The sequence below is a fragment of the Podarcis erhardii genome (assembly GCF_964252035.2).
Source record: "Podarcis erhardii genome assembly, chromosome: 14".
Taxonomy (NCBI): Eukaryota; Metazoa; Chordata; class Lepidosauria; order Squamata; family Lacertidae; genus Podarcis; species Podarcis erhardii.
Window position 1 is genome coordinate 35995116 of NC_138503.1, and position 22508 is coordinate 36017623.

At 46.7% G+C, this 22508-nt stretch overlaps 1 protein-coding gene across 1 annotated transcript in view; it reads left to right on the forward strand.

The window, feature by feature from the left end:
* Nucleotides 1-20507, forward strand: part of RHOT2 (ras homolog family member T2) — a 36395-nt gene extending 15888 nt beyond the window's left edge. The window contains exons 5-19 of the mRNA XM_081839757.1: nt 286-339; nt 1052-1104; nt 1787-1895; nt 3063-3164; nt 3610-3708; nt 7415-7523; nt 8555-8675; nt 9359-9443; nt 10341-10486; nt 10603-10703; nt 11794-11924; nt 12037-12117; nt 13406-13528; nt 15757-15959; nt 18240-20507. Of these exons, the coding sequence (XP_081695883.1) occupies nt 286-339; nt 1052-1104; nt 1787-1895; nt 3063-3164; nt 3610-3708; nt 7415-7523; nt 8555-8675; nt 9359-9443; nt 10341-10486; nt 10603-10703; nt 11794-11924; nt 12037-12117; nt 13406-13528; nt 15757-15959; nt 18240-18357 (1635 nt within the window). The 3' untranslated portion in view covers nt 18358-20507. The remainder of the gene's footprint in view (nt 1-285; nt 340-1051; nt 1105-1786; nt 1896-3062; nt 3165-3609; nt 3709-7414; nt 7524-8554; nt 8676-9358; nt 9444-10340; nt 10487-10602; nt 10704-11793; nt 11925-12036; nt 12118-13405; nt 13529-15756; nt 15960-18239) is intronic.
* Nucleotides 20508-22508: the final 2001 nt, after the last annotated feature.

Sequence of the window (22508 nt, forward strand, 5' to 3'; positions counted from 1 at the left end):
CATCTGCTTTTTCCTAAAACCCATTTGTGTTGGCACTGTCTGAGCTGAGCTGGTGGTCGGATTTGAGCAGAGCATGGGGAGCCCAGCCAGGCAGATGCCCTCCTTGAGCAGGGAGGCTCAGATGATGGGACTTTTGTTACTGAAAAGTGAGGGCTTTTCTAACCTCCTTGGTGGTTTTGAGATGCGACCTCTGAGTTGGCAGCCTGGCGTATTGGTTCATACAATGGGCAGAATCAAAATTCCTGGACTTGAGCTACCTTGCTTTACCTTTTTCCTCCTTTGCAGGCAAATGTGGTCTGCATGGTGTACGATGTCACGGAGGAATCCACCATTGACAAGGTAAGGGCTGGGGTTTCCTGCCCCTCTTTCACAAGGGCCTGGCAAAAGTGCAGCTGTGCTTCTGCCTGACGCTCTGCTGATTATCACCGTTGCACACAGCAGTCTGAGGGGTGGCAAGACATGATGAACTTCGATCCATTCACAGATTATGGGGTTATCAGGGGCTACTAGTCATAAGGGCTCTATATGCTGCTTACAGAATAGGAGGCCATATGCCTCTCAATACCAGCTACTGGGGATTGCAGTCGGGAGACAGCTGTGGCCTTCATTCTGCCTATGAGCTTCCCAGAGGCAGGAAATGGGATGCTGGGCCAGGAAGGCCTTTGCTCTGCTCCAACAGGGCCATTCTTACATTCTTGACTCTGCTGGGCATCTGCTTGAGGTGCACCTACTCTCTTACCATGCTCACAGTGGCCTGGATCACATGCATTGATTGACAGGGGCAGGGCTGGCATTTTCTACAGGGCCAAACTGTGTAGCATTTAGGTGCCTGCCAACCTGTTGACCAAACTGCGGGAGGCAGTGGAAGACAGGAGTGCCTGGCGTGCTCTGCTCCATGGGGTCACGAAGAGTCAGACACGACTAAACAACAACGACATCCTGTTGATCCCATGGGACCCTGCCGTGCCCAAGATTCTCTTTCTGTGACTGCCATTGCTGATAGTTTCCCACTCCACTTACTTGCTTTTTCCTTCTGTTTTCCCCCACCTAGATTCGGACAAAATGGATCCCAATGGTGAATGGTGGAGCTGAAAAATGTTCCAGGTAGTGTATCACCCAACAAGATGGGATGCTACATTTTGCCCATGTCTGGGTCCCAGTTGCTGTCCCTGTTTTTAAAGCAGGGCTGGGGGAGCTTTGGCCCGCCAGATGTTGCTGAACTACAATTCTTATCGGCCTCAGCCAACATAGCCAATGGCTCTGGATGATGGGAGTTGCTGTCTAGCAACATATGGAGGGCCAGAGGTTCCCCACACCTGTTTTAAAGGCTTCAGTTATTCAATGCTGCAAGCAGGCTAAGGTCTGATTCCTGAAAGCAGAAGATGTGTTGGGCAAACTGTTCCTAGATTATACATTTCACAGAGGAATTCAGAGAGAAATGAAGAAGAGGCCGATCCTAGACCAGGTGTGAAAGACCCAAGTTTTGGGTCCTGCTATCTCTTGAGTAGACCTAGCCTCTTTGCATCTTCCCCGAGGTTTGGGCCCCCTTAATAACTCTTCTGCCAGTTGTCCCCTTCATCTGTTGTCGGTGGGAGCCCCTGCCTAAATTGGACAAAGCACATGAAGAAATGCAGATCTCCATTTACTTTCCCCCTCCCCTCCAGTTGTTGCATTTGCCTTGGCACGCAGACTACTCCAAACTCTTCAGCCAGTGCTTGTATGCCCATTCTCGTTTCTGAAGCCTTTTCTCTCTCCTCACCCCACCCCCTTTCTCCCTCTTTTCCAGGATCCCCATCATCCTTGTAGGAAACAAGTCGGACTTGCAGACTGGGAGCTCCATGGAAACCATCTTGCCCATCATGAACCAGTTCTCGGAAATTGAGACCTGCGTGGAGGTGGGGATCTGCTTGGGCATATGAGGTGGAGCAGGGGGAAGATTCTCTGATTGGCAGCCTCCGTGGTTGTCTCACATCATGCTTTTTCTTTCCCAGCAGCCTCTTCCCCCATGCCACCCTGGGCAGTTGTGTATATAAGACTCACAGCTATGGCCAGAATCATGGCAAAACTGCCGCAGCCAAAGTGAACTCTCTAGTTCACATGTTAACTTTGTCCGTTCATGTGCATACCTTGGGAAATGACTGGGGTCTTTCACATGGCTGGGAAACTTATGACACCAGTCAAACCAGCCCTTATGACTGAGCTGATGGTAGAAGGCAGGTCAAACCAGCCAGTGGATAAAGAGGACTTCCTCACCCTTGCCATGGTCATCAACAAAACTGATTGGCAGAATTGTTATTATTTGATTTATTCATTGAATTTGTATGCCCACTTCCTCTTAAAGTCCAGTACACACAGACTGAGTTCAGTAGACTCAAGACAGATTTTTTAAAAGTCCTGTACAAACTTAAGAAGAACTTGCTGGGTTAGGCCAATGGCCCATCTAGACCAGCTTCCTGTTCTCACAGTGGCCAAGCAGATGCTTATGGGAAGCCTGCAAGCTGGATTTGAGCACAACAACCCTCAACCTACTTGTGATTCCCAGCATAGTCCCTCTGACAGTAGAAGCATCGTGGGTAGAGGCCATTGATAGCCTTATCCTTTTGAATTTGTCCAGTCTTTTAAAGCTACACATGATGTTGCAGATCTGTCAAGATCTTTGTTTTAAATATCATTTATGCATTTATTTATATTGCCCATGGTGGTCATTTAAACTACTTGAAGGACTAATGGTCTCTCGCTCCCCCACTGCCGCCCCAAATCATTATGGGAATTGTAGTACTCCGATATATGTGACCATAATTGAAAGGGAATGCACACAGTGGTCTTTCCTCTGCTGAGTTACCCCCCCCCCGCCCCCGAGTGGAATTTAAACAGGAAGCTTCCTTGTTTATAACATCTTGTAGTGCTGGGCTTCTTCCTCCGTGGCCTGCCTGAAAAAGAGATCTTGAAGCATTTCTTTCCAGCATGTGCTGTTTGTGTTGGTTCAGCATTCTTTTCTGCCTCTCTCAAATTGCCTCTCTCTCTCTCTCTCTCTCTCTCCCCTCCCCTCTTTGCGCTCCAAGTGTTCTGCAAAGAACCTGAAGAACATCTCTGAGCTGTTCTATTACGCCCAGAAGGCTGTTCTGCACCCAACAGCCCCTCTCTACGACCCAGAGGAGAAGCAGGTAACATACATAGTCTCAGAGCCACAAATAGGTTTTGTACCCAGAGAGGACCCCAGCTGTCTTCCAAGGTTCTTTAGACTGGAGAGTTCCATCACTTCCAGGCAAATCCTGCTGTGCCAGCTGAAGTTGCCTTGCAGCTGCACCTCGGAACCAGTTTGGCTCAGGAACCTATGGCCCTCCAGATGTTGCTGGACTACAACTCCCATCATCCCTCACCACTGGCCTTGCTGGCTGGGGCATCTGGACAGATGTGGGTTCTCCATCCCTGATGTAATACTACATTGAACACCAGCCCTCTCTGTTGTTCCTAGATTGCCTGGACAATGGCTTTGATTTCTTCATCCTTTCTGCCTGTAATCAAGGCATTCTGTGCAACGAAGAGGAGTGGAGCACGAGTGCTTCCTATGGCCTGGTTTTACAAGTTGTGTTCTTTTTCTACCACCAGCTGAGGCCAGCATGCGCACGGGCCCTCACTCGGATCTTCAATATGTCTGACCAGGATAACAACCAGATCCTAAGCGATGAGGAGCTGAACTATTTCCAGGTATGTTCCCATGTAACAAAACAATGCAGAACATACTTTTGGGTAACTCCATTCAGCTTCTGGTAAATATCGGCTTTCCTCTTTTGCTTTTGCTACCAGTTGCTGGAAACCACAGGAGAGCAGAGTTTTCTTGTGCTCAAGTCCTGCTTGCATCTGAATGGCCACTGTGAGAACAGGATGCTGGTTTATGTAGACCATTTAATATAGTGTGTGTGTGTGTGTGTGTTCAGTTTTTCATCATTAACATCATTCAAACTTAAATTCAGCAATATTTATACAATTGTGGGATTCCTTGAACCCCTGGACTTCCCTCCTCTCCCTTCTGGTTTGCCACAGATACATTTTTTTTAATTTTAACCGTATCTAATTACATATATTCAACTTCAATTAAATCCTTATTTAATCCTTTACTATTAAAAATTACAATCAATCCTATATCAATCCTGCTAACGTCTTTAAATCTTTACATTGTTTCTTAATGTACTCTATAAATTTATACCATTCTTTTTTAAATTTACCGTCATCTTGGTGTCTGAGCTTCCCTGTCATTTTCACCATTTCAGCATAGTCCATCATTTTCACTATCCACTTGGTTGGTGTTTCCTCTTCCTTCCATCTCGGGGCAAAAAGCATTCTTGCAGTTGTCGTTGCATACATGTAAACAGTCTTTTTAAGTCCTTTGGTATTTCTTCATTTTTTTCAGTTCATTATATATCATTTCCCAGAATGCTCTAGCCTTCTTGCACATCCACCATATGTGGTAGAATGTGCCTTCATTCTCTTTACACTTCCAACATACGTTGGTAGTATTTTTGCACATTTTCGCTAATCTTGTGGAAGTCAAAACCATTGGTACATCATTTTCATAATGATTTTCTTTCAACGTACAGTATGCTGTGAATTTCAAATCCTCCCTCTATAATCTTTCCCAGTCTGATTGGTTTATATAGACCATTGGCCTAATCCAGCAATCTCTTCTTATCATCCCCCTTTTTTTAACCTAAGCAAGTTTCTCATCCATAGAGGCACAATTAATATACCTTCCTATTTGGGTGCTGCAGTTGCCAAAGCCTCAGCAGCCAGGTGGGATAGCTGAATAAGAATGTGTTTTGTATGCCTCACTTATAAACTGTCCTTCATTACATTGCAATCCCGCAGCAATAAAATGGGTTAAAGACAGGCTGTAATAAGTACATCAGAACACGAACAAGATAAAAAACAGGAAACAAATTAGAGCAGTTAATCATCAAGCTGAGGCTTGACACCAAGTTAAAGCAGAGAAATCAAAAAGCGCAGACGGTGAGCAGTGCTATGCGTTTCTGATTGCACCTCCTTATGACAAGAGAAATTAGAATAAGTTTAATGGACAGAGGAAGCATGACAATTCACATAAATCACATGATTGAGTTGCTGGATGTGTTTTAGTGCCAGGTATGCAGAGTCCTGTTTGCAGACAGCAGCTGATGCCCATCCTTTTAAATTTAGACCTTTAAGTTTTTGAAGTCTTTTGATCACAAGCCTCTTATTGCTCTGCTTGAAGTTTAACCAGTCCGGCTCTTTTCCCATTCCCTTCATTTTCTCCAGATCTATGTTCATTTTTCCTGCTAGTCTATGGATTTTAAAAAAAAAAGACCCACCCACAAAACATATATTTTAAAGTCACGTTAACTGTCACACTGTTTCTTTTCCTTGGTGAAAATGACGTTTTGCATTCTCATAATTTCCTCCCACTGAAATTTGAAATTTTAGCATGGTCTAAGATCTTAAAGCAAGCCTTCTACTGCCTCCAGATTGTTTCTCTGGGTAGGGTTTTATTTGACAGTGATTTCAGTTCACATAATCTGCTTTTGCCTCCTTGATTCTTGAGGCAGATTTTTAAAAAGAACCCCCTAATTTGGCAGAAGGTTATTGAAAAGTGTTTAATCACTTTGATGTGGAGGCTATGGAGTATAACTACTACTTGTCCTACTCAGAGTAGACCTGTTGAAATTAATGCACACAACTAACTTAGGTTCGCTAATTTCAGTGGGTGTATTCTAACTTAGTTGGATACAGCCCTAAGGCCCAAATTTTACATCATTCTCTGCTGTTAGTGGACCTTGAAAGCCCTCAAATATAGGCAGCACCTACACTTTGGAACTCCCTGCCGATTGATATCAGGTGCCTTCACTGTACCCTTTTCAGTGCCTGCTTAAAACATTTTTATTTTGGCAAAACTATCCAGACTTGGTGAAGTTACATGTGTTTGATTTCTTATTAGCTACTGTTAGTTTTAATCAGCTTTTGGATATTTTAAAATACCTGTTTTTAATCAATAATTTTAATGTTTCGTTTTATATTTTTGTAAACCACTTAGTTTTTATGAACAAGCAGAATATATATTTTGATAGATAAAAATAAAAATGGCTCCCAGGCTAGACTTTTGATTGGTGAAGGACCCTATTTTTTTCTTAATTCGATTCAAGATAGCCCCAATACTGAATATTTTGTCAAGGGTCTTCCTGACTTTGTATCGTACTCCAACATTTGATCCTCATCCTACTTTGTCCTGGCTTTGCTGCAGATTTATCCTCTTGGGCATCAGCCTTGATGTTTCCGTTTAAGAGGCAACAGAATTTATTCTGCACCCCTAGACATATGAGGAAGGACAAACCTTGCTGATCCAGTTAATTTGCCATTAGGTTAAGTCCTGACTTCTTAGGAATTTTTTTCTGACAATCAGCCGCTGGCACTCAACAGTCTGGGTTGTATACAACTAAGTTATACGCAGAGTAGACCCACTGAAATTCATGGCCCTAAGTGAATCATGTCCATTGTTTTCAGTGGGTCTGCTTTGAGCAGGAGTAGGATTGGCTAGTATTGCCAACAACCTGCTTTCCCCAACTGTATAACGTTGCAGACGTGAATTCTCCTGGTTCCTCTTCCATGAAGCAGGTGAGAGGAGGAAAATCACATTTTCCAGTCAATGGAAAAGGAACTGTAGTGTTTACCTGAGTTAGCAGCTCCATTCTTCTCGCAAGGTGAAAGCTTGAGTCAGCAGCTATTTGCACAAGGCTGTCAAATTTGGTTTCTTAGCTCCAGCTTTCCTGAAAGACCCAGATTCTAAAGCTTATATGCAAATTTGTGCATACTGGATAATTTAATTTTGGGTGGGGAGGCAAGCTGCAACAGCAGAGGGTTAGCAAGTCTCTTTTTTCTCAGTTTCTGAGATTTTACTGGGACCTGTATTGAATCTGCAATTGTTTTTATTGGGTTGTAGCCGGTGCTAGATCTACTCAGAGCAGACCCATTGAAATTAATGGGCATGAAGTCACTTGGGTCCATCAATTTCAGTGGGTCTATTCTTGAGTTGGCAGCAACCCATTGTGGTGGTGTTTTTACTGTTAAATCCCATTAGGATGTTTCTTTAGAAGTGAAATAGGATGTTTCTTTAGAAGTGAAATAAATAAATGCTATTGTCTTCCTAAAGGCTAGAAGTGCTGGCTTCCAAATGCTGTGATTCTAAAATCATTGAATGTCAGATCCCATACGTGAACTGACTTTACCTAACTTGGGAAATTGTTGAATATAGGATGTAATAATATTACAGTAGCTACTAAAGTGGTATGGTTCTTCCTTTGGCTCCAGTGGAATAGGTTTAAAAATAAATAAATTGGAACTACCTATTTTCCTGATTTGGCCCCACCTTTCTTCTCTTGGGAGGTAGAAGTCCTGCTTCGGAAATCCTTTGGCACCCCAGGCTCTGGAAGATGTGAAAATGGTGGTCTGGAAAAACACAACAGACGGAGTCCAGGACAACGGATTGACCCTCAATGGTAACTCCAGCAGAAAACTTGCCTAGCTCTGGGGATCATCTTAGAGCCCGTCTCGGCGGATCAGAAAGAGGGACAGCAGCACTGCAGAGCTGCACAGATAGCCCAGGGGCATCCTTTGAAGCCAGGCTGCTCAGCCAGTTTAGACCACATATCCCAAGGGCAAAATTGATGTTGGTTTGACACAGGCTGCAGGCAATTGCTTTGCGTGTTTTCCTGCTTGAATGAGCTTTCATTTTAACAGAGCTTCCTTGTTCACTGCTGCAACTCTCTGTGTTCGTTTGATTCTGATTGAACAAACTGGGGAACGATTTAGCAGTTGCGCCAGGAGAGGAAAAGTATCAGACAGGAGAACATGGGGAGTGCTTTTACTGCTACACATGGGAATAAATTGAACGACTGAGAAGGCAGGGAAGACTCATTGGGTTAAATCAGGGGGTGAGGAACCTTTTTCAGCCTGGGCAGCCTTTCCTTTCTGGACAGCCGTCTGGAAGCCACCTGCCAATAGTGGGCGGAGCTAGAGGTAAAAGTGGGCAGAGCAATAAGTCTGAATGTCACCTTTTGTGCAGTAAGTGAGTTTTGTCACACTGAGATTTCCATCCATTAATTAAATATTGTATAGGAGAGTTTGGGATTTAACTTGTCCAGAATCTCCTGTGCCAAGAACTTCTAGCTGGCAACTCCAGCTGCAGAAATCTCACTCATAGCCTAGTTGCGACCCTGTTACAGAGTGTGCGTCTGGCAATAGAAACAGGATATGTGGTGCCTATGATGGAAGCAGTTGGAAAAGTCAGATACAGTGTCTCCTAGACAAGGTCAGGGCAAACCAGTCAGAGGAACACGGTCTCACCTGTGTCATGTGACTTTCAGTGTGCACCAGGAAGTGGCACCCAGCAGCTGAATCTCGCGAAGATTCGGAGCTGCTGCCTGTGTGGTGTGAGATCACTACAGATCAGCTTTTCTGGCATCTCTGTTGCCATTGCCTGCTGATCATGCTATGCACTTGGGACCCAAAATCCTTTCCTCTCTTCCAGGCTTCCTTTTCCTCAATACGCTCTTCATCCAAAGGGGGCGTCATGAGACTACGTGGACCATCCTGCGTCGCTTTGGCTATGATGATGCCCTGGAGCTGACAGACGACTATCTCTGCCCGCCGTGCGTAAATTGTTGCCCTCTTGAATGTTAAGGGGAAGGAGAAAGAGGGGACCACTGACATATGGAACAATGGGAAGACATGATTCTGAACTCGCACACAGGAAGCTGCCTTATACTGAGTCAGACTATTGGTCCATCTGGCTCAGTATTGTCCACACTGGCTGGCAGCAACTCTCCAGGATTTGGGACAAGATACATTCTCTGTGCTCATTCTCTTGTGATTCCCCCCCCCCATGCTTGTTCCTTAGCATTTGCAAGTTTAGTTGCCATCTGGAAAGAGTCCTTTACTGGTTTCCATTCCTAAGTCTTGGTTTCCCCTCCTTTTGGGGTCAGTTCCAGCCATGGGTTTCAGAGAGTGGCCATTATTCACCTGTTGGGAGGTATTACAGTGGTACCTCAGGTTAAGAACTTAATTATTTCTGGAGGTCCGTTCTTAACCTGAAACTGTTCTTAACCTGAAGCACCACTTTAGCTAATGGGGCCTCCCGCTGCTGCCACGCCACCACCGCATGATTTCTGTTCTCATCCTGAAGCAAAGTTCTTAACCCGGGGTACTATTTCTGGGTTAGTGGAGTCTGTAACCTGAAGCGTCTATAACCCGAGGTACCACTGTACTTGGTTTTTAAAAGTCCCAGGCTTCTTGAGGACCTGCCTTGACCAGTTGCTGCCCTCCTTTCTTTCAGGATCCGGGTGCCTCATGACAGCTCCACGGAGCTGAATCACTTTGGTTACCAGTTCCTGCAGAAGATGTTTGAGAAGCATGACAAGGTGAGCTGCACAGAAGCACACACGCCTTGGCTGTGCAGAACAGTGCTGCTGCCAGTGCCACACCCCCCCAAGGGTTGCAGTTCTTTGATCTCCGCTGCATGACTGCCATTGGCACTCGAGTCGCGTCTGGCTGTTTTGTGCCCTGCTTGCCCCTAAATAGGCTTGTAGGCCATTCCAGAGTTGAGCAAAGGGATGTCACTTGAACAACAGCAGTGCCCAAACATTCCCACCCACCCTGCAGACCACTTGGACATAGCTGGTGGTCTTGACCAGTGGTCGTGGCAGGCCACTAAATGATTTTTCCCTGGCTTCTGTAGCGATCGTATTGTGCTATGCTAGATGCTGTATTGATTGTGTTTCTGTATTGCTTATTTTCATAAAATCGTAGAACTGTAGAGTTGGAAGGGACCCCAAGGGTCATCTAGTCCAACCCCCTGCAATGCAGGAATCACAGCTAAAGAATCCCTGACAAATGGCCATCCAACCTCTGTTTAAAAACCTCCAGTGAAGGAGAGTCCATCCCCTTCTGAAGTACAGGCAGTGACCAATCTGACGTGTCTAAAATGGTTGCTGCCTGTAGTCCATTTCACTGCTGAACAGCTCTTACTGCTTACAGCTGTTACAACTCTCTTATCTCTTACATATTGTACTTCATTGTATCACAATTTGCATTCCGTAGAATTCAGATCGCAATGCAATATTAGAAATTGAAGGAGTAATTAAAAAAACCTGCAATTTAAAACCAATGTGAATATTTAACACGGACATTTCAGAGACCGCCTGTTTGAATCTTGCTAACCACGCATGGTCCCACCCTGTGTCACAATAGGTAGACTTCCATTCGATGGAGAGCTGCTACTCAGGTGCCCATTTCTTTCTTCCCTTCCGTGTCTCTAGGACGGTGATGGAGCCCTCACTCCCGCCGAGCTGCACAGCTTCTTTAGTGTATTCCCCTACATGCCCTGGGGGCCTGAGCTCTACCACACGGTATGCACCACTGATAAAGGCCTGCTTTCCCTGCATGGATTCCTCTGCCAGTGGACGTAAGCGCAGCCCTTCTCTGCCTCCTCCCTCAATCACCCTGTCCGCTTCACACGCAGCGGGCCCTCCCAGCGATCCCAGTAACGGGCAACCTTCTCTCTGTTTGGATTTCCCCTAGGCTGGTTGCCTACCTGGATGTCCATCACTGCCTGGAGCACCTGGCTTACCTTGGCTACCCCATCTTCTCTGAGCAGGACTCTCAGATCCACGCCATCACAGGTGGGCCCCACTCCTGCTTCAAAGCCCCTTGGAATCAGGAGGAGAGGGGACTCCTCTGTCCTGGCACAGCTATTGCCCTTTCTGCTTGCTGCCCTCTGCTGTCGAGAGCTATCGAGCTATCGAGCACCTGCTTCCATGTTGAATGGAGAATGAGCCTGAGCATTGTGGGTTTTCTGTCCCCTCCAATGGTTATGAAGGACGGTGGAGGTGGCTGCATTTCAATGTTGCCTTTGTAGAACTCGGCAGGGAGGAGGGGGGAGCAAAACCAGAATTAGTTGACTCCCCCTGCGATTGGCTCTGGATCTGCCTACCATTGTCCCCCCCCCCCGCCTTCCGTCCCACCAGTCCCAATGGGCATCAGCTCCCAGTGATCAATGGACACCAATAATAATAATAATAATAATAATAATAATAATTTATTATTTGTACCCCGCCCATCTGGCTGGGTCTCCCCAGCCACTCTGGGCGGCTTCCAACAAAGACCAAAAATACACTAAAATGTCACACATTAAAAACTTCCCTGAACAGGGCTGCCTTCAGATGTCTTCTGAATGTCAGGTAGTTGTTTATCTCTTTGACATCTGATGGGAGGGCGTTCCACAGGGCGGGCGCCACTACCAAGAAGGCCCTCTGCCTGGTTCCCTGTAACTTGGCTTTTCGCAGCGAGGGAACTGCCAGAAGGCCCTCGGCGCTGGACTTCAGTGTCCAGGCTGAACAATGGGGGTGGAGATGCTCCTTCAGGTATACTGGGCCGAGGCCATTTAGGGCTTTAAAGGTCAACACCAACACTTTGAATTGTGCTCGGAAACGTACTGGGAGCCAATGTAGGTCTTTCAAGACCGGTGTTATATGGTCCCAGTGGCCGCCCCCAGTCACCAGTCTCGCTGCCGCATTCTGGATTAGTTGTAGTTTCCAGATCACCTTCAAAGGTACCCCCACGTAGAGCGCATTGCAGTAGCATTGCACCCATAAAATCATAGCTGCCTCCTGTCCAGCAAAGACAACACTTGCTTGGAGGCTGTGTCCCCAGCAGCAGGAAAGAAAGAAAGGCTTCATCATTTTACCCAGCCCCTCTTTTCTTCTGCTCCAGTTACACGGGAGAAAAGGATTGACTTGGAGAAGGGCCAGACACATCGGAATGTCTTCCTGTGCAAAGTGATTGGATCCCGAGGTGCTGGCAAGTCTGCATTCCTGCAAGCCTTCCTTGGGAAGAACTTGGCTGTGAGTCTAAAAGTCTCTCTTCTTGTCCTCTGCTGCCTGTTATTTCCTGAGTGATGAACCTCTGGGTAATAAATAAAATAAAAATAATCCCTGCTCCTCCTTCCTTTTCCAGGCCCAAAGGGAATCCGAGGGGAAGGAGTCCTTCTATTCAATTAACACAGTGCAAGTCAATGGGCAGGAAAAGCATCTGATAGTAAGTTTGCTCAGTTACAGTGATCTTAAGTCCTAAATACGGAAGTAAATTTTTAGTCAATTGACATAAAAATGTCACCGCTTCTTTTCCCCGCCTTTAACCTAAGAGACTTAGGTACATCATCATTCACATATCCATACACACAAACATCACTTCTGTGGCGATTCTCTCTCTGTGACACTTGGGGAATGTCTGATCCATGGGCCAGTCTTGGCCAGCTAGATGTTCCAATTTGGCCCATTTTCTCAAAACCATGCCCACCTGGGTCAGTGACATCAGCTGATGGGTGGGGTGGGTGTGAGGTTCAACTGCAGTGGTTGTTCACACCAGTTCCCTGCAGCCAGTGCAGCAACATTTAATCTCCTGCCCATCAACTAAGGGGAGAGTGGGGTGTTAAATCCTGCGTGGTGTGGCTGCTTAAGCCAGTATGTTCCACTTACCTCTCATATTTGGCCCGTAGGGCCTTATGCTGATAATGATGTGGCCTGTGGCGCCAAAAAGGTTGCCTACCCCTAGCTCTGTGATACAGTTAGTCATTGGCTGCAAAGTGGGTTTGCCCATCTGGACCAGAGAGGGCTGTTGATAGCCGTTTCTTGAATTACTGTTTCCAAGGAGGTCTATATATAGTACACCACTTTTGAAAGAAAGGGGGGGGTCCCAAAACAGTTTGATGGTATTACTTCCAATGTTTTCTCTTAAATGTGGGCGGGGGGGGGGGGGCATGTCAATTTTGATACCCAGAGTAGCTCTTCAGAGGGCACAGTGAGTTGTCTGGGAGCAGCTAATGTGGCAGGCACAGATCTGACCAGGAACCAGGGACTTCTGGTAGACTCTCATCCATGCAGAAGCAGGTTTTGAGTGCAGTAAATAAAATACTTTGCCCTTGGCTCCTGTTAACTATTTTTTAAAAAAATATATACTTTACCATATTCATAGCTATTATAATTATTTATTGTCATTAATGTATATGGCATTTTAACAAGTGACATAGAAAACAGGTCCCTGCCCCAAGGAGCTTCCAGTCTACATTCTAGTGGGGGGGGGGGAGAGAGAAGTAGGGGGGAAATGATAGGGGCAGCAGAAGCTGGAAGAACATTGCCTATTCATCATTAAGTGTACAAGTTGCCTGTGCATCTGTTACCTGAAGTCTGTGTGTTTGTTTTGGTAAGAAGAATGAACAATGCCATTCCTTGTTCAGAAGAAGTGACATGAGAGATATTTTTTAAGTTAAAAGAAAGACTGTCCTGAAATGCTTCAGATATACTTTCCTCCCTGTATTTCTTGCCAGCTGCACGAGATTAATGTGGAGACAGAGTTTGCGAAGGCGTCTGATGCAGCTTGCGACGTTGCCTGCTTATTGTACGATGTGACAGACCACAAGTCTTTCAACTATTGTGCCAGCATTTATAAGGTACTCCTTCCCTTGTCCCTGCTCCCCCCTTGGATGAGGAGCAGCTGTTCAGACTGACGGCTAGCAGTGCAAATCCTAACTGTGTCTCCTCAGAAAGGAAGTCCTATTGAATTCAGTGGAGCTTACTCCCAGGGAAGCGGGGTTAGGAGCACACTTTGCTTGACTTCCGGGTCGGCGCCATCGCCGAATGGCGGACTCCCTCTGAGCTCCGGAGGGAGTCTGCTGGGTAGGGGTCGGGTCCTGCCGCGCCGGCGACGCGGGGACCCTCAAAAACCATGGGCGGAGATGCCCATGGACTTGGTGACTCGGCGGGCACCGTTTGCGCCCCCCCGACCCGCGAAGGAGCCTTTTTAAAGGCTGCGGAGCGGGTGACGGGGGGGGTGCTATGAGTCCACTGCTTCCCCTGCCTAGCGAAGCCGCATGCCATTTGGCGGAGAGCAACGACTTCTTTGGAAATTTCGGATTTGGATTGAAAAGAACAACCCGTGAGTAAATTTATTGGACTCAAAAGGAAATCTGATCTATGAATTTGGAGCGAGCGGGGGGGGGGGGTGTGTGCAAAAAAGAAAAGAAGTCCACCACCCCCCCCCCCCTGTTGTAGATGGCTTAACGCAAGGATTTGACAACTAAGATCGAGAGATGAACTTGCTTATTTGGAAAAAAAAATAAACTTCACAAAGGGAAATTACAATAATTGCGCTGGAGGAGAAGATTGATTTGTGGGAATTAAAGTGCAACCCCCCGGGAACGATCCGCTATGAGAGACTGGCGAAGGGACACAGAAACTTTGACAGCTGTCAAAGCTGTCAAAGCAGGAAAATAAAGAGAGAACTTTGTTACGATGGCTTTGCTGATTAGATTTGTTACAATTTGGACATAAATTATTGGAAATAAAGGCAACAAGTTATTTGACTTTTGGGTCTGATCTGGAAAGAAATTAAGTTACCATATTCCCTCTAGAGGGAGGCTGGGACATTGCAACAGTAGCAGCAAGTGGAAAAATACTATGAATTTGAGCAGGATTTGTTATCTCTTGGGAAAGCTGCAAAAACGAAGCATTATTTTGTCTACAGAGGTCTCTATACTAAAGGAGACAATGGATTTATCTATTGAAGAAAGGAAGGGACTTGACGTAAGTTTATGTTCCTGAATAACAAAAGCCTCTGTGGAGAACAAGAAGTTTCTGAATAAGTTTCTGAATTAGAAGGTTTTTGCAGCAGAACAGGAAAAAGAAATCTGAAGAATAAGAGCTGGACTAAACTTGAAGTTGGAGCATTTGGGACATCCAGACTTTAAAAGGATCAAGAAACAGAATTTGAGTTATACTCTTAAACATAGAGGTCTGGATGGAAGAAGAATGATCTTTTCTGAGAGTTTCTCCGAGATTGGACTTTCTGAAATTAAAAGCTATCAAAAGACGGCAAAGTGGAACTGAGACATGGGCGTGGATTCACCAGGCTGGCAGTAGACGATGGATGAACTCTGGGGATCGGAACTGGGGAATGGGGGGGGGGGATTTGGAACCCAAAGGCTGTAAAATTACATATTTTTTCTTTCTTTCTTTTTTTCTTGTTGGTTTGAAAATAGGGGAATTCGTGGAAGGGAACTGGGGTCGACCTTAGGGAAGTATATAAAATATAAGGAGAAATGGTTAAATAAGATAAATAAGATAAATCAATTTGGAATAAATGGGTTATTTAAAATTACAATAAGGCTCTAAAATTTGGGGTAAGAACTTGTGGAATTAATTTAAGGGAAATGGAATACAACAGGGGGAGGGGGGGGGAGTCCGGGAAAGATGTTAATGATTTTAAGTGTAAACCATATTTTTCTCTTCTTTCTATCTTTCCTTTTTATTCTGGAAAATTTAATAAATATATTTTTTTTTTTTAAAAAAAGGAGCACACTTTGCTTGGCCAGTGCTTTCAAGAACATCCAGGTAGGTTTACTGGTAGGAGACAAGTCTACAAGCAGGGGTGAACAAGAAGTAGATTGGGATCTGCTGGTAGATCTCTGGATAATTGCAGTTGATCAGCAAGGATTTCTTGGCAGCAGCAAAGCGATTTTATTCCCCTTATAATTGAGTTGTTGTGTGGTGTCGCTTGAGACCTGCTTGCAGGCTTGCCATTGAGGCATCTGGTGAGATCAGAGCAAAGGACCAGATCCACTGGTCTGATCTAGCAGAAAAGCCTTTCTTGATATTCATTTGTTAACTGTCTCCTCTGCAGCAGCACTACATGGACGGGCAGATCCCTTGCCTCTTCGTGGCCTCCAAGGCAGACCTGCCAGAGACGTCGCCACAACATGGCCTCTCGCCGGCTGAGTTCTGCTACAAGCACCGCCTGCCGCCCCCATTTTACTTCACCTGCAGTGGGCAGGGCCCACCCAGCCTCGCCGCCTTCACCAAACTGGCCACAGCTGCCACCTTCCCGTTAGTAACATTCTCCTTCTAGTTATAGTCCTCCTCAGTGGGCAGCTGGGCTTTGGTTGGGTGAATTTATGCGGCCCTTGGGGCTACCCAGAATGGAATGTGGCCCTCGGGCTGAAAGAGTTTCCCTAACCCTGTTTTTCAATGCACACCCTGAAGAGGATTTCTGTGTGACTCAAAAGCTTGCCGTCCTAGCATTGTGAACGTTATTTGGCCCTGGCGAACAGCACTGTTGTTCTTACCCTGCAGCCGGCATCTTCTGGGAGCAACGCTGCGATGGCGGCTTTGGGCCTAGTCAGTTATTTTAACAAGCCAGGAGCTTGCGAGGGAACGCGCTGCTTTTTGCCCGCCGGTATTAGATGTAAGCTTCTCCCCAAGGAGTATGATAAATCCATTATTTATAGCCAGTTAAACCAAAAAGGGCAGGGAAGATTGAGCCAGTCTCGGGCCCTGCATTAAGAGCTTTATTTATTTATGCCACAATTCTTAAATCTTCCTAATATGCCTGTGAAGAAGAAAAGGGAGGCAATGCAATAAAATTAATGTTATGTTGAAGGGAAGTTAGGAACAAAATGCTCTGGGTGACTGATGATATCCTTTTGTTTACAAGGACCTTTTAATATATATTTAAAAAGCTTTCCTTTTACCAACCAGCACGTCTTTGTTCAGTATAGATCACATTTGGATGCTGGAAATATAGCTGTCAGGATGGGAGCTGTAGCTGAGTGCTTCCCCCCTCCCATTTTTCCCTTAAGCCCTTGCTTCTCCTCTCCCAATATTATTAACCCTGCCTCATTTACCCCTTTGCTTCAGCTTCCTTTCAGTCTGCTTTGTGTATAGCTCATCCTTCTGACCATTTTACCTTTCCCCAAACCTTGGATAAATATCTCATGGCTTTCCCCGGTCCTGCACCAATTTTACGCCTCCAGACAAAGTCTGAATGCCTGTATTCATTCCTGACACTTTATGCTGAAACGTGACAGCCATTAAGTTTGAGGTGTGTTGGTTGCTGCGCTTGCAGATAGGTGAGAGCTGCTGAATTGCAACTTATCACCAAACTTAAAACCATGGAGAGACCTGGTCTGAACAAAGACATTGGATTCTTATCTCATTATACATGACAAAGCCATTTTTCACCTTCTCACCCCTTGCTTTTTCCTGTAAGACCTATTGCAGTCGTTAAGAGTCGTCAACAGGCTCATCACAGCTATCTGCCAATCACCCAATCCCCCCACCCTTCTGAGTAATACCCCTCCCCACTATATAGAAGGGTCTGGTGACTTCTGTTTCAGTGTATCTGAAGAAGTGTGCATGCACACGAAAGCTCATACCAAGAACTAACTTAGTTGGTCTTTAAGGTACTACTGGAAGGAATTTTTTTATTTTGTTTTGAGATAGGTGAGAGGTGAGGGTCAGGATTGGTAAGGCAAGGCTGCATGGCACTTGTCTTTGCTAAGTGGTGCTTCCCTACACCATTCCTACATGGAAGGGGCTGCTTTCTCCTCAGCAACAAATTAGGCTTGCTAAATGGTCTGTTGCTTTCAGGCTTTCAGACAGTATTCCGTAGGACTAGCAGCGTAAACAACCCTTCCTGCCTAACCCCCTTCCCCTCCCTAGGAAAACGCATAAAATTCGTGCCAGAGGCAGAGATAGATCACTGCTTTTTCAAGTTAGATTCCCTCCCCCTTTCATGTGGGTCTCCATTAATGGGAACAGGTGCCACAGCAGCATGACCTAGAAAGGCACAACTATAGCTCTTTTCTGCTACAAATTATTTAGAACTTGCCACGCTATTTATACCCCTGCTAGGTCAAAGTGTTAGCGTAATGCCTCTGGCCCAGCCTACCCGGCGTGTAAATAACGAGTGACTGGGGGAAAGGACCCATTAGTATTTTGTTTGCGAGACTCCATGCTTTTTTAAAAAAACAACCCCAACAACCTAACATTCTGCCTTCATAAAGAGAAATGGTTCAGGCCACACTGTGCCTTTAAAGCATTATGATGCCACTTTAAACAGTCATGGCTTACCCTAAAGAATGCTGGGAAGTGTAGTTTGTTATGGGTCCTGAGAGTGGTTTAATAGTCCCTCTTCCTAGGGAACCCTGGGAATTGTTGTAGCTCTCTTTGGGGACTAGGGGTCTCCTAACAACGCCCAGCCCACTTAACAAACTACACTTCCCAGCATACTTGGGGGGCGGTCACGACCATACACCTCCTCCTTCCATCCACCTGTTTGCATTTATCATTTGGGCTGAAATGCTGCTTCCCTTTTTTGCCTCGCAGGCACTTGAACGACATCAACCTGGGAGCCGCCTCTTTCTGGATCCGGGTAGCTTTGGGAGCTACGGTCGCCGCTGTTGTGGGAGTCACACTCTACAAGGTGATGGCGAAGAATAAGTGAAACAAGAGGAGAAGCGGGGCCTTCTCCTTCCCTTCTCTCCTCCTCCTCCTCTGCCATTTCTCCACCCGAAGGTAGAACACCAGCTTCATTTGCACACCCAGGAAGAAATGGAGGCCAGGGGAAGAAGACAGCACACACACACACACCCCGCCGAAGACTGGATTCCCCCTCCTCCTCCCTGACTCTCCCTGCGGGGCAAGGTGGTGTCGGAGGAAGACGACCATTTCACCAGCAAAAGCAGAAATAGTCCTAGAGTCATCCAGCTGGCATGGGCAGGACTCACCTTCTCATTCCACCCATTTCCTCCCATCCCCAAAAAGTACATTTCCCACACTCAGGGAGTGCTGACACTGTCCCCCGCTCCCCGCTTTCCTTCCAGCTATAGCTTTAGGAAATCCACTCTGCTGCTTGACATATCTCAAGGCTCCCCTTAACTTTTTACCGCATCTGATTGTCTTGCAGCTAAATGGCTTTTTAAAAAAACAAAAATGTTTCTTTCAGTGGGGGGACGCTCAAGGCGGCACCTCAGGAAAGCTGTCTGCGCCGTTACGTCCCTGGTTCCTCTCCAGCAGCAGGAGGACCGTCCAGCCAACCTCTTCTCCAGCATCTTGTTTCTGCAGCGATGGGTTTTCAGTACACTGTTTCCATCCCGGGAGAGCTCAAGGGCTTCTGGGACATTTAATTCTTCTTGGAGCACCGTTTGCATCAGGGAGCTTCACACACAGGCCTCTGTTGGGATGTAACTGACAAGAAGGAGGCAGCAAAAGAAGGCCACCAAGGCTGCAGGTGGTAGCTTAAAAGATGGAGTCTTAAGTCTGATCTCTGGCATGCTGCCCTCAGGCACAATGTGCCTCCCGGTACTCTCTCATCTTTGCACCGTGTCCTGCATTTTGAGTGGTTATACTGGGTCTCTTGCTATGGGCAGCCTGGAAGCCCCCCTCTCCCCAGGGCCCCAGTTGTCCAGGGTAGGCCAAGGTAACTCCTCTGGGCCACACTGTGAGGAAGATACTCCCCCCAAAAAGCCTACTGAGGGACCCTAAGGCGGTTTAGGAAGCCCCCTGACTCTCTGCCTCAGTGTGTCTGGTTGGCTGTCCTCCTCAGCAGTCCCAGTTTCTGTTTTAGACCCCAACAGGTTAGGAAGGAAGAGGTAGCTGTGGCGCTAGTGTTGGAGGATGGGGAAATGGCGGTATGTCCCAGAGTGTGTTTGGGTCAATAGTAGGGCACACATCATTTAACAGGCCCACCATTCCTCATCCCATCAGGAAGAGTGTCACCAGGACAGTTTTTGTGTGTCACACTCCCTTGTTATGAAGGTGCCAGGACAGATAAAGAGGTCTCTCTTTCCAGTAGGGTTTGCTCTTGCAGTGGCAGGGCTCCCTCTCTCAAGCCCTACTTTTTAAAACTTACCCTTTGTTTTAAAATAGTTGTGTAAATATGTACATGGTAAACTGAGCATATTTCTGCATCCCTAGTAAACAGCTCAGATAATTTTTTTTTTAAAGGAATCTTTTAGCAGCAGATATAATAATCAACTCTTCCTGCACACTTAACATGATGGGCAAGGGGTGTTGGTTGTTGGGTTCCTCCCCTGTGCTATCTCCACATGGGGAAGTTTCCATCTCAACCCTTCTCCCTGCATGATTTTGGGATTCAAACTGCACATAGAATAAAGATACCTCTCTTCGGACTGAGCTGTGCAGGCAGGACCAGTTCCACACAAGGGGAACCATTAAATGTCAGGAGCTGGAAACCTTTTGCCCTCCGGCTATTGGTGAACAGCATTGCCCATGGTCTCAGTTGGCACGTCCGAGAGGCAGTGCTGATGGGAGATGTTGTACAACAACAGCTGGGTTGCCAAAAGGTCCCCCCCCAAAAAAAACACCTGGTTCATGTGTACCAAGATACAGGTAGAGATGAGAAGCAACTATTGCCACAGTGATGGCGTTCATTCCCTGTCCACAGCTACAGTGCTTGCAAAAACCATCCCAGCTCTTCCCACCTGCAGCTGGGCTAATTCTGCTGTCTCCTCTCCCCCCCACCCCAATAGGATTGCTTGCAAATAGGCACTCGTATATCAGGTGAGCTTTGTGAACCGCCGTTCTATCAACGCCAAGGAAATAAAACTTACCAGTATTGGGGATTTCCAGGTAGATCCCTTTTTTGCCTGACTTTTTTTTTAAGAGCTTGGGGTAGGGGAGCGGCAATAAGACCAATATACCACAGTGTCCGTTGCTCATCTCCCACCTGCTGTAGAAGGGAGCGAGCTTCAGAGGACTGGACAGCATTAGCCCCTTTTGCTCCGGACAGTTTAAAACAAAACCTGCTTTTAAAGCATTCCCCTTTGTCATCGCCTCCCTTGCCAACTGCCAGCCGCAGAAGAGCCTAAAGTGGTGTTAATGGGAGCGCCAGGCAGGCTAGCCAACTTCCTCATCTGACACGTACATCAATTTATTTCCCAGTGACTGCCAGCACCCCAGTCCCAGCCCTTCCCTCTCCCAGTAGTTTCCTCCCGATGCTGCATTACGTATTGCAGTCTCATCCGGGATGTAATGCACTCTCATCCAGAAGCCTTGACAGCCAGTACGTTGGACCCTGGGAGTAACAAGGAGAGTGTGGGGCAGTGGCACAGGGCAGTGGGGGGGAAGAGGGGGACAGAGAGCCATGGATCTGGAAGAGCTCCTTCAAGATGGCCCCGAGCCATGTGTGCAGCTATCAACACAGTTTTAATTGTCGGCCTAGAATGGTGCTGCTGGATCCCTCGCTGGGTGGCACAAGTCTATGCTTTTAAGGCCCTTCCCAGTATTAGAAAATCACTGACAGTTGGGTTGTATAGCCGTGGGAAGACCGCACTGTATCATGGTTCCCTTAAGCAACACAGTGTTTCCACAACCGGCTGCTGGTGCTTGGCATCAGACACAGCTGTCGACTGAGCCTGGCTCACCTGTATCTACCAGGCAGCTGATCAATCCAGGAAATGTTTACTTAGCACAGCCTTCACCAAGCTGGTGCCCTCCAGATGTTTTGGACTACAGCTCTCACCAAGGAGATGTCAAGTGCTCCCTGGTCACAACCACACCTGATGCCGCTGCTGTTTGTGTTGTCCCCCACCCCACCCCCAATTCCTGCCCCACAGTGTTGAGTAGCAGAACTGCACACCACAATGGCATCATGACAGTGGGAGGGGTGGGGGCCTTTGCTGTGGGGCTGCCAATTTTCTGTGGCAGCTCCAGATTCCGTGTAGCATGTAGGTCCCCCCCCCCTCAGTCCCCTTGGTCAAACGAGTGGGGAAACCCTCGTTTCACTGGAGTTTTCCTCTCGGTAATCTCTTTATTTTTGCTCTCAATATAAATCTCTGGCTTGCCCCAAAGAGAAACCTCTCTGCTCCACAGGCCTTTTGTTTCTCCCTGCCCTGAGGCTCCTCTTTCTGCTGGGAAAACCTTAAGCAGGGAGCCAAATTTGATGGTTATATCTTAAGTCTTCCATGCCCATGCTTTTCAGATGCGGTTTTACAACATGTTGAAGGACAGGACCGAGCCTGTACTTTTACAGCTGGTTTTGAAACAAAATTCTAGAGCCCTCCCTCTTTGGTGCAAAACGTGCCGCCTTGCACTGTTTCAGAATGTGTGAATGACATTCAGGGTCCACTTTGGGTTTTCCTATAGCACAGCACGCACACACACAGACTGTCTGCAAGCATACTGGGAATGCTTTTCAACTAAGCAGAGATCCCCAGAGATCCCATGGATCTGCTTCCTCTGGGAAAGATGTCTGCGGTGGTTAGAGCAGATGATGGCATTTTGGACTCTCCTAAACAATCACTAGGTGACTCATATTGTGCTGCCATTTTGCCTATCAGCAAAATCGTCTGCAGATATTCTGGAGCTATGATGCGCTAAGCCTCAAGTTGCCACTCCCTCTCTGCCAGCCTTGCTCCTGGGCCTTTTAATGCTAGGCTTCCATGCAGATGATGGGCTTTTTGAGGCATGGAAATAGCCAAAGGAAAAGCTTTGCCTAGTAAATTTCTGTGCTGGGTTGTTGCTAAAATCCAACAACATCCAGAGGGTGCTTTAGAACTTGAAGAAATGCCTAAGTGTGGGGGAAAGGCCTGGCTTAAGGGTGATGGTTAAAGAGGTCATGGCTGGACTGTGGGC